Source organism: Planococcus citri, chromosome 2 (genome assembly GCF_950023065.1).
Source record: "Planococcus citri chromosome 2, ihPlaCitr1.1, whole genome shotgun sequence".
NCBI classification, from domain to species: Eukaryota; Metazoa; Arthropoda; class Insecta; order Hemiptera; family Pseudococcidae; genus Planococcus; species Planococcus citri.
Window position 1 is genome coordinate 26,231,752 of NC_088678.1, and position 14,190 is coordinate 26,245,941.

The 14,190-nt window shown below is 32.7% G+C and overlaps 1 protein-coding gene across 1 annotated transcript in view; it reads right to left on the minus strand.

The window, feature by feature from the left end:
- Positions 1-6,117: 6,117 nt before the first annotated feature.
- The window catches only part of LOC135835227 (putative uncharacterized protein DDB_G0277255), a 127,318-nt gene continuing 119,245 nt past the window's right edge, over positions 6,118-14,190 (minus strand). The window contains exon 3 of the mRNA XM_065349394.1: positions 6,118-10,818. Coding sequence (XP_065205466.1) covers positions 10,445-10,818 — 374 coding nt within the window. The 3' untranslated portion in view covers positions 6,118-10,444. The remainder of the gene's footprint in view (positions 10,819-14,190) is intronic.

A 14,190-nucleotide genomic window follows, 5' to 3' on the forward strand; every position in this document is an offset into this window, starting at 1 on the left:
CAACTCTCGTCAACGGAAATGAAATCGAAAAAAGAATGAAAATCTGTACATAAACGACGATTTTATTTTTTAGAAAAAAATTACTTGGAAAAGCAATAGACTCGTTGTATTTTTTTTTTTTTTTTTTACAATCAAAGGAAGGTTTGAAAAACATTTTGATGAAGATCGTGTCAAAATTTCAAAATGTCTCCGGTTCCGGTTCAATTTGAGGATTTTGTTTGGTTATTGCATTGGCAAATATTGATTAAAGTAGCTTTCAAGTAGCTCCTTTTAACCCGTAAATGGAAAAATCTTAGGTACTCGTATCAAGTTCATCAGGTAAGTTCATCATGTTTTATCAATTTATTTTTATTTTCCTCCTTTTCAAGGACCTTTTTCGATTTTAGCTCCAAAATAATATCAAATTCATGTGGAAGAGGTTCAAAAATATATTCTTCAATACCTCACAATCATGATGATTCAGCTCATTTTCAAAAATTTGACCCTCCCCCCCCCCGATTTTCCAAGCTTCTTTACATATTTAGCTTCAAAAAATAATATCAAATTCGTACCGGGGAGATTTTAAAACATGAATACTGCGATACCTCACGCGATGATTAAACTCATTTACTCATTTTCGCATTTTACCCCCTCCCTTCCCAAGATTCTTTTGATTTTAGCTCTAAAATAATATCAAATCCGTACTCGGGAGCAGGCGCGGACTGGCCCTACCGGGATACCGGGAGTTTCCCGGTGGGCCCCTCCAAAAAAATGGGCCCTTCCAAAAAAATGGGCCCTTAGTATAGATGACGGGCCCTTTGGTGAAAGAAAGGCCCTTTCATATTTTGAAATTAGTTTATCTACTTTAAATGTGAGGATCAAAATCTCTACTGTCTATAGCGATTAATTTGTAATTTATATCTAAAACAACGCGGCCCGAACGTGTTGACACGCGACCCACTGTGGTTTCGTCGATTTAATATTGTTATGTGACGCTGAGGCCTGAGAGCGTGCTGACGTGGTACTAGGGGTGGTTTCGTGATAAACTCGTGGCAGGTGAGAGTGATCTCGGGCCTTTGGGCCCGCTAGAATAATCTCTGACCCTGGGCCCCATGAGAGTAGCCTCGGGCCTGTACGCTTCGCAAGAGTAATCTCAGGCCCTTGTGCCCTGCGAAAGTAACATCAGTGCTCGGGCCTTTACACCTCGTGAGAGTAATTTCAAGCCCCTGGGCAACGCGAGATTGATCTGGGGTCCTTGGGGCCTGCTACAGTGAGAGGCCCAGAGCGAAAATCTCTATGGGCTCGTTTCAAAAGAAAAATCTTGATGTGCTAATTGTAAGCAGCAATGGGACAATTCGAATTGCGGGGCTGAATCGGGGGAGCGTCGCGATTCACCGATTTTTTTCTCTTTCAGTAGCATTTTTGTGATACATAAGTATGAAATAAATGTTTTCATCAATTTTTCTGACCTCTGTTCCTCTTGAAAATAGAAAACACTAATTTTCAGCTATACTACAGCCATCAAAGTCGACTGCACGTAGATTTCAAGTTCAAGTCGCTTCGTAGCCTCCAGCGACTTTTTGAAAATTGTTAGAGCCTTCAGCAGGTTTTTGAAACATGAAATTGGTGCTGAAGAAATTGTAGATCGGTTATGTCAAAACAGTGATGAATTCAGGGACGAAGCGAAGGGGGGCTAGGGAGGCAGCCTGCCCCCCCCCAGTGTTCCGCGAAAGTTGGGAAAAGTTGGAAAATTGTGAGAAGTACAAGAAAGTTGGGAAAATATAAAAATTCCGACAATAATTATTTTAGTTTTGGAGTTTTCAAATGTTAAAATTTTTTACAATCATCAAAGTTAAAACTTTCCCAACTTTTGAAGCCAACCCAGTTTCTAAATCTATGATTGTCCCAACTAAAATTCACATTTTTTTCAAAAATTTTTGCCCTCGCTTTGCTCGGGCAAAATTGTTGTGCCTTTTTACGTCAACATTACAACTGTTTTGCTTCTTGAAATTACAAATTTTGAAAATCTTTTACCCTCGCTTCGCTCGGGCCAATTTATTTTTTTTCAGACTTGAAAATTTCAAGAAACTATTGATAAATTTCTTAAAAAGTTGAGATCAGAAAAACAGAATTTTTTCATTAAATTTGATATTGTTCTACTTTTTGAATTACAATTTTTCCAAAGCTTTTAGCCTCGATTCTCTCGACCCAATTTGATTCTCTTCTACCTACTAAGTTACAATTTCAAGAAACGTATGATTGAATTTGAAAAATATTGAGACCAGAAAAATTGGATTTTATAAAATAAAATTGATGTTCTACTTTTCCATTTCAAGTCACATATTTTCCAAAACTTTTGCCATTGCTTCACTCGGGCCAATTTAGTTCTTTTTTTCACTCTGAAGAATTTTACAAAACCACTGATAAAATTAAAAGAAAGTTGAGATCAGAAAAACCGAATTCTTACATTAAAATTGATGTTATTCTACTTTGCGAACTACAAACTTTTCAAAGCTTTCGGCCTCGCTTCGCTCGGCCCAAATTGGTTCTCATCTACAAAGTTACAATATTTTAAAAAATCTATGATTGAATTTGAAAAATGTTGAGATTAGAAAAACCGAATTCTTTCATTAAAATTGGTGTTATTCTACTTTTTGAATCATACATTTTCCAAAACTTTTGTCCTCGCTTCGCTCGGGCCATTCAAAATACTGCTTTGAAAAATTTTAAGAAAGGTAGAGTGGGGTAATTGCAAAATTGTGACCTCATGCAAAAAAAATATCAATTTTCTGGTTGTGCCAACTAAGGGGTGTCGAAGCAACAACCTTCACCGACCTATTCACCTGGTCACAACTTGCAGGGTTCAACTTGTCGCTCCGTAGACAACACTATTGTCAAAGCATGTTGAAACCACTCATAAGTAAAGTGAGAGGAGTTTTTTTTAAAAAATGCATGTAAAATAGAAAAAACGGTCGATTTATCTGGAATTTTCACGATTAGGGTCATGAAGGATTGAAGTTTAAGGTAGGATATCGCAATTTGAAATTTTGTTTTTATTTTGGCCGTAAATCGCGTTTTTGCAATCACCTCCAAAAAAATCGACTCTGGGTAATTGCAAAAACAATTTTTTTTTCATTTTTGCACTTACCACAAATATTTTTTTGCCCTAAATAACTTGAAAATGGTTCGAAATTACAAAAAAAAAATAAACTTCCACGGTCACATGATGAGTTACACGTTAGAGAAATGATTAACAGTTTTACTGAATTTTAAAATTATTGCTCCTTTTTAATGTTTTACTAATATATTTGACGAAAATATTTCTATGACGAGTTTTTTACATAAAAAACATCAGAAATGATCAATAGTTGATTTTTTGTTCGTTTTAGCGAGTTTAGAAAAAAATAATTTTTCAACATTTTTTCACTCCCCTAAAAATTTGTTTGGGAAGTGGAAAAGTTTTCGAATTTTTTACCGAATCAAGACCACGAATACATCAAAAGTTAGCAAATGACACGTAGAATACACTAAGTGTGTTGAAAATGCAAAAAAATATAAAAATAAAAAAAATATCGCCCACTTTTGCATTTACCCCAACATGGGGTAAATGCAAAAGTCGATTTTCAAATTTTCAAATTGCAATTTTCTCCACGATTTGTGGACCAAATTGTACCAAAATTTTACCATTGATAGAGAACCCCCTGAAGTATAAGTGGTACAAATTTCAGCTTCATCCATGCAATAGTTTTCTCACATCGCCCTCTCAAAGTGTCACTAATCAAAAAGTGCTTTGCAATTACCCCACTCTACCTAATATGAAAATTAAACAGAAAAATTCCAGAAGTACTCATAATATTCAAAGCTTATAAAAAATGCAAATTTTTCATTTCTTTCGGAACAGAACCACGTTAAAATTTTGATTATAGTCGGCAAAGTTACAATTTTTTGGCTACAAAATGTCGTGATACAATCCCCTCACTACTTGTAACTGAAATACCCTCTTTTTTCATCCAACTTGGGAATTTTCAGTCGAATAAGTTGGGAATTTTCAGTCAAATTAGTTGGGAATCTTAGATCTTTGCCCCCCCCCCAGCAAAACCACTTCGCTACGTCCCTGGATGAATTCGCACGAATTTTAGTATTATAATAATCATAGTACTTACGTTAGTATTGAGTGTTGTTCAAATTATTTTATTTTATCATTTTTTTTTTAAATACCTACAGAACAAACACGTTTTTTGTTGTTATTTTATTATGAAAAGTGCAATTTATCTAGAATCAAATTTTTGACATTTTTTCACCTAATATGGTCTACATATACGGCCACACAACATTAATTATGAAAACGGACCCTCAATTCTGGATTGGGCCCTAATTTTCATGATTTCCCGGTAGGCCTTTTTGACCCAGTCCGCGCCTGCTCGGGAGGCTCGAAAACATACATTTTGACACCCTACACGACATTTTTAAGCTCATTGCTAAATTTTCACTACTCCTTTTTGTGGCATCTGTTTGAGTAAATTTGAAAATTCAGCTTCCTCAACCCCCCCCCCCCCCCCGATTCAAATTCGGAATCTTTTTCTCAAGATTTTCATCGAAACCAGTCCTTAATATTCGCTCAGTTCATAAAATACTCGTAAGTAATTACGTAATAAAGTGGAAATTTAATAATAAAAAAGTGTGCCCCTTATTTCGAATAAATATGCAACCCATTCGACATGACCGAAATTCGCGAAAAGGCCTTCAACCGCGCGCTACAATGGGTTATGTTATTAGGAGAATAGAAGATATTAGCAGGTCTTTGAAACCGATTTTTGCAAGCGGTTCGCCTCAATTTACTTTGGATAGGCAACTCATTCGACACGGTGAAATAGCTCGGATAGCGTCAATTTGGCACGAAAAACGGGCTATGTTATTAGGAGAATATAGGATATTGAGAGGTCTCTTGTATCCGAAATATTAGATCGAGCTAGTAGTTCGTCGATATGTCGATAGGTAGCGCTAAATGTCTGTGTAAAATTAAAATTCGAAGTATTCAAAACCGAGGCTACGTAGTTCGTTAATATTTCATGAGATGGCGCTAACCGTTCGTATTGAAATTTAAAAAATCACCTAAATCGAATTTTATTTATTCGATCGAATTATTCGATTAATCGATCTAATCGATTTTTTTATTTTGATCGATACTGAAGGGATAGAGTCGAGTGAAGGGTCATTGGGTAGGTTTTCGGACCCGTAGAATTCATTTTTGGACTCCATTTGCTTGGAAAACCTTTCGATTTCGAGGTAATGGTATTCTTGAGTTATTTAGTCGATGTTTATCATAAGTACCTAAGTACGCACAGAAGTAGATAGGGTCGAGTGAAATATCGTTGGGTAGGTTTTTGGACCTGTAGAATCCATTTTTGGACTCCATTTGACTCTAAAATCATTCGATTTCGAGATAATGATATTTCTGAAACTAAACCCTCAGTTTTTTGAGTCAAACAAATATTGTGATCGAATATACATAGTTGAGATGATTAATGATCAGTTGCTGGAATTAGAGCTTCACTGCTAGACCAACATTCGAATAAACTGGTCAAATAATTTTGACACTTTTTTCTCAATTTATCCAGCTTTACCACCATTCACATACGTTGAATTTGAAACCATTATACGAGTAAGGTCGCCATTGAAAGCATTTTACGTATAGTATCCTAGGTACTTTTGTACATTCAAGGTCCCGTTATATTCATAATACATTAAGACGACGCAAGCCATAAGCCATAGCCACAATTGAATAGTAAAACCTCCATTAATTACTCGTTGTACGTATTATAATAATAATTCAAATACACTCAGTTTTACTCGTACAATGACTCGGTACTTTATGCGATAACAATCGCCGTATAAAAATACATACGTACAGAAAAATCTTCGCTTTGAATTTCATTTCCAGTCCAACTTGATCGTTTTACTGTAGCTAGGTATAGCTATAATCTTTACCATCGAACCGAATTCGTTAAAAAATTTTCAATGCCATAAAACCATTAATTACTTACCAACCTAATACTTTTACACTTTCGACAACTCTTTACCTAGCTTAATTATCAATTCAGATAATCTAAGGTTTTCAAAATGAAATCAAACACGAGCTAATTTTATTCATTTTTTTTATTTATTCGGTAAGCAAAACAAAATATCGTAACGGGAATCGTTTTTTTTCTTCTCATCTTTGCATAAGTAAACGTACAGAACATGAATCACTTCGTAGTACCTATATTATTATTTCTAAAAATTAATAATATCGTATTTTAGCATTTTGATCGAGGAAATAATGGGGAAAGAAAAAAACACGTATAGATATTAAAATGTTACTAAAATATACCGAGATAATATTATATCGAATCACAAATATATATAGTACGTACACATTTGAGAAACATAAAATAAAACAGGCGAAAAATAATGTACATCTTAATAAAAATAGGGTTAATAAAGAGGGGAAGAAAGAGAGAAAAGGTAAATAAACGATTAAAATAAAATTATAATACACCGATACACTACTACATAAGCATCTTGGCTAACACACACACAATCTTCGAAATTGGGTAAACTGGACCACCTCTGATTGATACGATAATATGCACACGATGGTCGTTCAAAATAAGATTAGCCTAAAGTTGGTGAATTTTCAGGGAAATATTGGAACCTAAAATACGAGTTTCAGGTGGTCTTTAGTTTCAGAATTTGAATCTTATGAACCAAACGTAGGTAGCTGAAATCGGATAGTTTTTACTGAAAAAAAAAAAAAAAAGAATGAGCATAGATAAAAATTTATAGTTGTGGTCAAATTATTTGAGTACCAAAAACACAAGCTGAGATGATTTCTTACTACATTGTTGAAAATACAGGCAAATTCAATCATAAAAAATTAAGTTTGAAACAAACAGCATTTTTTGGAAACGAGTCGCTCCCCCCCCCTCTTTAAAAAAACACATCCAATTTTCATGGATTAATAATTTTTTAGGAGTTTTGAAAATGAAAATTTAGGAAAAATATCTGACCATGGGATTGTTTTGACAACATTTTGGTTTTTGCATCAATTTTTAAATCTGTTCAAAATATTGCTATCCCCCCTCCCCTCAAACAAAAAAATCTGAGAAACAATCATAACACTTCGTGGATTAATTAGATTCATACAGTTTTTTTATGCAAAAAAAATGTATTTTCAAAGCATTTTTTTCAAAATTTGTGAAAATTTTGAAACTGTTTTTGAAAAGAAAGAGATTAAAATATTAAATAAAAGAAACCACGTTTTTATCGCGTTTTTTTTTTTTTTTTTTTTTTTAGATGATTTTGCAATTAAGTGAAGTTTGATATCGAATTTTTTGAACGTTTTAGTGATCTTTGTGTACCAAAAATAAGACTTATTAAAAAATCTAGATCTTTGAGTAGAATTCAAAATTTACGCAAAAATAAAACATTTTTTAAAAAAACAACAATAAGGTTATGTAAGTAATCGAATAAAAAGAAATTTGATATTGTTAAATAGAATTTTTCCTTTTTTCCCCCTTTTATTAAATAAAACAAGAGATAATATTTTCCAGAGCTGAATTTTCAATATAAAATAGTTCGAAAATCTGAAAAAAATACCTACATTTTTTTACAAGTAATTTACCTTGAAATTACAGGTTTTCTAGCAAAAAAATTGTAATACCAAAAATCACTAGAAATTTAACAGAAACATTTTTTTAAAAAAAATAACCAAAAATTACCAGAATATATAAACTTACTATAAATTACTGGTAAGGTATTTCACCAAAAACTTTGTAGTAGCTTTACTTATAAATAAAATCACTGAAAAATTACCAAAAATTACTGAAAATCATCCAAAAATGACAGGAAATTATGTGTATTACATTTTTTTGGTAAATTACCATTGGTAAAATAATAATTTCTGGCAAATTGTCAGTAATTTTTTGAAAATTTCCAACAATCAATAATTTTTGTATTGAAAATTACCAATTTCAATTTTTAGTTAAATTTCCAGTAATTTCAATTATTAGATAAATTACCAGTAATTTCAATTTTTAGGTAAATCACCAGTAATTTTGACTTTTAGGTAGATTACTGGTAATTTTGGGTAAATTACCAGTGATTTTAATTTTTAGGTAAATTACCAGCAATTTGGGGTTAGTTACCAGTAATTTCAATTTCCAGGTAAATTAGCAGTAATTTCCATTTTTAGGTAGATTACCAGTAATTTTAATTTTTTGGTAAATTACCAGTAAGTTGGGTTCTATATCACTTTAAAGTTGGGTAAATAACCAGCAATTTTGGGTTAGTTACCAGTAACTTCAATTTTTAGGTATATTACAGGTCTGGTAATTTCAATTTTTAGGTAAATCACCAGTAATTTTGAGTTTCAGGTAAATTACCAGCAACTTTGGGTTAGTTACCAGTATTTTCCATTTTTAGGTAAATTACCAGTAATTTTGATTTTAACTTTCAATGTAAATTACCAGTAAATTTGGGTAAATTACCAGCAATTTTGGGTAAATTACCAGCAATTTTTAGTAAATTACCAGCGATTTTTGGTAAATTACCAGAAATTTGGGGTTAATTACCAGTAATTTCAATTTCCAGTAATTTTGATTTCAACTTTCAAGGTAAATTACCAGTAATTTTGGGTAAATTACCAGCAATTTTTGGTAAATTACCAGCAATTTTGGGTTAATTACCTGTAATTTTAATTTTCTGGTAAATTACTGGTAGTTTCAATTTTTAGGGAAATTACCAGTGATTTTGATTTTTAGGTAAATTACCAGCAATTTTGGGTTAATTATTACAAGTAATTTCAAGTTTTGAGTAAATTACCAGTAATTTCCATTTTTGGGTAAATTACCACTAATTTTAGGTAAATTATCAGTAATTTTAGGTAAATTGCCAATAATCCTGACTTTGGCGTAAGTTACCAGACCCTGCGTCGACGGTCGACGAGACCCTGTGAAAAAAAATGCTCCAAAATTTGACTAAACGTGGTACATAAACATATGACACGTCGATTTTTACGAATTCGAGTCTTGAGATGGCTGAATTCAAATATCAACTCAATTTTTTGGATTTGACTCATCAGAGTTCTCTTCAATCCCCGAATTTATATGTACAAAATGGGGAGCAGGAGAGGACATTTAGAAGTCAAATACAATTAATATGCCACTTTACCTTAAAATAACAAACAAATACACCAACAAGCCAAATTTCAGATGTTAAAATTCGTTTTCTTGATTTCTGGCAAATTTTTTGAGAATTTTAACGATCATATAATTATTATTTATTATAAGACAAGCCAAAATTAGGTAAAATTAAGGAAGACGGATGAAATTTAATTTACGCTCTATTTTTAATTTCTCGGATCGATTGGTAGTGGTTTTGAATAATTTTGCAGACTTCAACGGATTTTGAGATTTTTCAAATTTTAGAACTAAATTTTCAACACAAGAAAATCAAAAAATTTGCAGGAGACTTCAAAACAGCTCGAAACCGATACTGGTTGAGTTCAGAGGTCAAAAATTTGGTAGCGACAAAATTTTCATTTAGCTTTCTACGTTGATTTCAATAAGATAAACTTTGAATTTTCCATACAATTTTTTTTTAATTCATCAAAAATTTTAAAAAGAAATTCAGCAGTTACAATTTGGACAGGGGTCATATTTTTGTACCGGTGCTTTTTCAATTTTTTTTTTTTTTCGTTTGACCAAAAAACGTACCCAACCAATCAGAAATCTTTCATCTATGGACTATGGTAACCATTTCACCCAGGTTAGCTTTAAAAATATCCAACTGGAGTAGATTTAATCGTCCCCTTCCTCATCTCCTAAATTCAGAGCTAATTTTTGAATTTTTCCATTACCTGCTCAATATGCTCGTACCTATCTGCGATTGGTTCATCAAACTCTGAAACAAAGGCCACCCTGAAAAAGACTCGTATATTCGAACAAACATCAATTTTGCCTGCAATGTGCCGACGACGAGTTACTCTCAACAGTATGGTCGTCTCGATGGTAATAATAATTCCAACATCGATCGCTCATCGCTGTGTAAATAGGTATTTCGACCGGTCGTCGTGGAATAAATAAATTATCTAATTATAGCTTCGAACGTATAGCAGTACCTATTTTGTTTTTACGTAGGTACAATACTAGTACTTGGATGTTTGACTTGAACGTACGTACGTACCTATTCTTATAGTTCATCTCAAGAAAGAGAGAGAGAAAAAGGTTCCTCGGTTAATATACAAACGAGTAAAACCTATATAAATCCATACAACAATAAGAAGATCGCTGCTCTTCGAGATATATACCTTTAGGAGATCTGCGTATGAATGTACCTAATATACGAGAGTACAAACAACAGATACCTAAGATACTGTAGCTAGGAAGGTAGGTCTAGGTACAACTATATAGTATTGGTACGCGAACTAATAATGATGTATTGCGGCAATTCCGATCCTTCCCGAAGACAATGAACTATTTGTTCGTTGGAGAATTTCATGATGATGATTGATCGGTGGTGCATGATGAAATGGTTCTGCGTAACTGTGGCGGTATCTAGGCGACGCCGATGGTGCTGAACCATTATGATGAGGAGCAGCGGCCATCGCCGCTGCCGCTAACGATTTACCATTTTTAATTAATTTATTACTGCTGTGATTGTTGCCGTTGCTGTGGCTGCTGTTGTTGTTGTTGTGGTGGTGGTGATGAGTGGTCCAGCCATTGTTGTTGCTGGTGCTGGTATCGCGTTCCACAGCCGGGTATCGATCCAGTTCGTTGATTTCGTGGTATCCCAGACTACCTGCGGGTAGAAAATTGCGAAAATATTAGATTCAATTTAAATAATAATGTGGAACGTAACGCGTGTTCGATCATACGTAATTGTAGGTTCAGGTTGGTTTCGGTTTATGGCATTATTGGTTATGATTTTCGCATAAAAATTAAATCGAATTGGTTGTAAATGAGAGATGAGGTTTCGATTGGTCTCAGAAGACCCAATAATACTTGGAATCCATTGTTTATATTTGGTAATTAGGTAGGTACCTACTGAAATGATCGCAAAGTCCCTTAATGTCAAAAAGAAAGATTAACAAAGCATAAGTCACAACTCACAAGACTTTTTCAATTTTATGAAATTTGGAGTCTTGCTGAAAGCTCTCATTTCCCTTAACAGACTCAGAATGGGGTCTCGAAACGTGATGGAAATGAAAATGCGACCAGAAACGATGCCTTCATTCTACTTATGCTAGTTTGAGATACCTACCCAAGTTTAAGAAATTCAACCCCCTAACAGAACTCTTGAATTTTTAGACTAGACAGCTAAAAAAGATATCAATTGACAAAATAATACTTTGAAAAATATTTCTTAAAAAGCAAAGGAATTGAAACTACGAGTATGAGTACATTCATTTTTGAAGTTGAAAAATAGGGTAGAATTTTTAAAAAAAATATACCACATGATTTTTTGGATTTTATCGTTTGGAGCCTATACTGCTCTTGAAACATTATTTTTCAATTTGGGACAAAGTTTGATAATTCAAGAGATCAAGAGGTCCAATAAATAAAACAACATGCAAAAGCAGGAAAAACAGAAATTTTGATGAGAAATTTTCTTCAGATTTTATACAATGGGGACAGGAGATAAGATCAACATTCATGACAGAAATATGAGTATTTTGATCAAATTTCATCTACCTACTCGTATTTTCAAAGAAATCTAAAAAAAAAAAAAAAAAATGAAGGAAAAAACACAATTCTGAAAGAGGGGGAAAATGAAATGATTTTCAAAATTTCATTTTAGAAAAGGACAAATGTAAGAATTATTGGCAATTTTGACAATAAAATAGAATTGAAGCAAAAAATTTGTTCAAATGTTTTCACTGGGGGGGAGGGGGGAGAGGAGAGCGGTTTTTCTATTTTCAAGAGAGCAAGAAAAAATTATTTGAAAATTAAAATTTTGAAAGGATTAACTAGGTAAAATAAATGGTAAACAATAATTTGATTTTTAAAAATGAAAAAGAGACTTTTTTTTATAAAAAACAGGATTTTTGGTGATTTTGACAACAAAAAGCGGGGCTTTAAACAGGAATTTTTTCCAATGTTTCAATTGGCGGGGAGGGAGAGAAAGAAGGGAGGATTCAAAATTAATCATTTCTCAAAAAATCTAGAACAAATGAAAACAAAAAACAAAAACAAAAGTTCTACCTGAAGGAAGGAAAAAATTAACAATTTTTGAAAATTCATTTTAGGGAACTTTTTTTGTTGCAATTTTGGCAAAAGCAGGAAATTCGTTCAACTTATTCAATTGGAGGGAAGGGGGAGTGTCAAAATTTTTTCTTTTTTGAAGAAAGCGAGAAAAAAAAATGAAAAATTGAAATTTTGAAAGGAGGTAAAATTTCTAATGATGAAAAAAATATGACCTTTTTTTTGACAAAAAGCAGGACTTTTCTTTTACCCGTACAACAATGACCATGCTAATTTCGATGTGAATGTCGACCTATCCACATCCGTCACTTTTGGATGCCACATGTCGATGTGAATTTCGACCCTGTGTCGAGCTAATTGTCGATGTAATTGTCGAGTGATGTTGATCTACATTCGTGTCGACAATTGGCTCCACACAGGGTCAAAATTCACATCGACATGGGGCATCCAAAAGTGACGGATGTGGATGGATCGACATTCACATCGAAATTTATGTCGACATTGTCGACCTCCTGCTTCGTTAAGTTATAGAATTTGAGATTAAAAATTTTTAATTTTTTTTCCAAAATTGCTAGTGCTGAAAACAGCATCGATGCAAAGTCCACTTCCGAAAAAGAACAGACGAAAAGTCTGTATAATCAAGAAGTTCAACAGAAATCCCTTATATCAAAGATGGTGCAATACTTTATCTGCGAGTATCAAACTAATCCATTTTCATGTCGACATGTCGATGTTAATGTTGATGTGAAATTCGACATCAACAAATACATCCACAATAACAACCTCATATCATCTACAACTCCAAACTGCGGAAAAGTGAATAATTTCATCAATTCCCAAAAAAATTTGTTTTCCACATTGAACAAGATCGTATTTTTGAATGTTTACTAAAATTTTAAACACTAAAACAGAAATTTTAATTTTGAAAAAGTGGTCGACATAGTTGTAGATGTAAACTTCGAGCATCGAATTTTACATCTACATGTCGAGATGGCATGTCGAGGTATCAGAAATAATGAGAAAATTACGAAAATTTTCATTTACGTGGCTTTTGTATGGACAGAAGATTCCTACTAAATAATTAATTGATCATTTTTCCATCATATGTTGGAAAAAAACGTAGTCGATGTAAATGTCGACGTCGACAATTGTTGTGCGGGTAGGAAACCGGAAATTTTCTTAATGGTAATGACACTAATGACTCAAATTTTGGCAATAAAACTAGGATTTAGGCAGAAAATTGTTCAAGTGTTTCGATTAAAGGAAAGATGTAAGAAAAAGCGAGAAAAAATACAGAAAATCTGAAGGAAGAAAAAAAATTAATTGATTTTTGAAAATTCATCTTAGAAATGAAAAAAGCACGAATTTTTTGCAATTTTGGCAACAAAATAGAGCTTTAAGCAAGAAATTTGTCCCAATGTTTCAATTGGAGAGGGAAATAAGTTGCAAAATTTTTCCCTTTCAAAGAATTTAAAAATTTAAATTCTAAAAGGACTAAAATGGATGAAAAATTTTTAAAATCAATTTTAAATGTGAACAATAATGAAAAAAGGACAACTTTTTGTTTTTTTTTTGAGGGGGGAGGGCAAAAATCAGTAGGTACGATCTTCTAAAAATTTTGGCAATAAAGCGGGACTTCAAACAGGAATGCTTCCAAACGCTTCAATAAGAATAGGGATTCAAAATAATTCATCATTTTTAAAGAAGGATAGAAAAAAAAGTTGAAAGCAGAAAAATACCTACACGATTTTTGAAAATTTACTTTATATGTATGTAAATGAAAAAAAGCAAGACTTTTTTTTTTGCGATTTTGGAAATAAAATAGGGCTTCAAGCAAGAAATTTGTTCAAAATTTTTAATGGGGGGGAGATCAAAAAAATTGAGAAAAAATTTAAATTCTGAAAAGAGTAAAATGAATGGAAAATTTCTAAAATCAATTTTTTATAATAAAAAAAGACGCTTTTTTGTT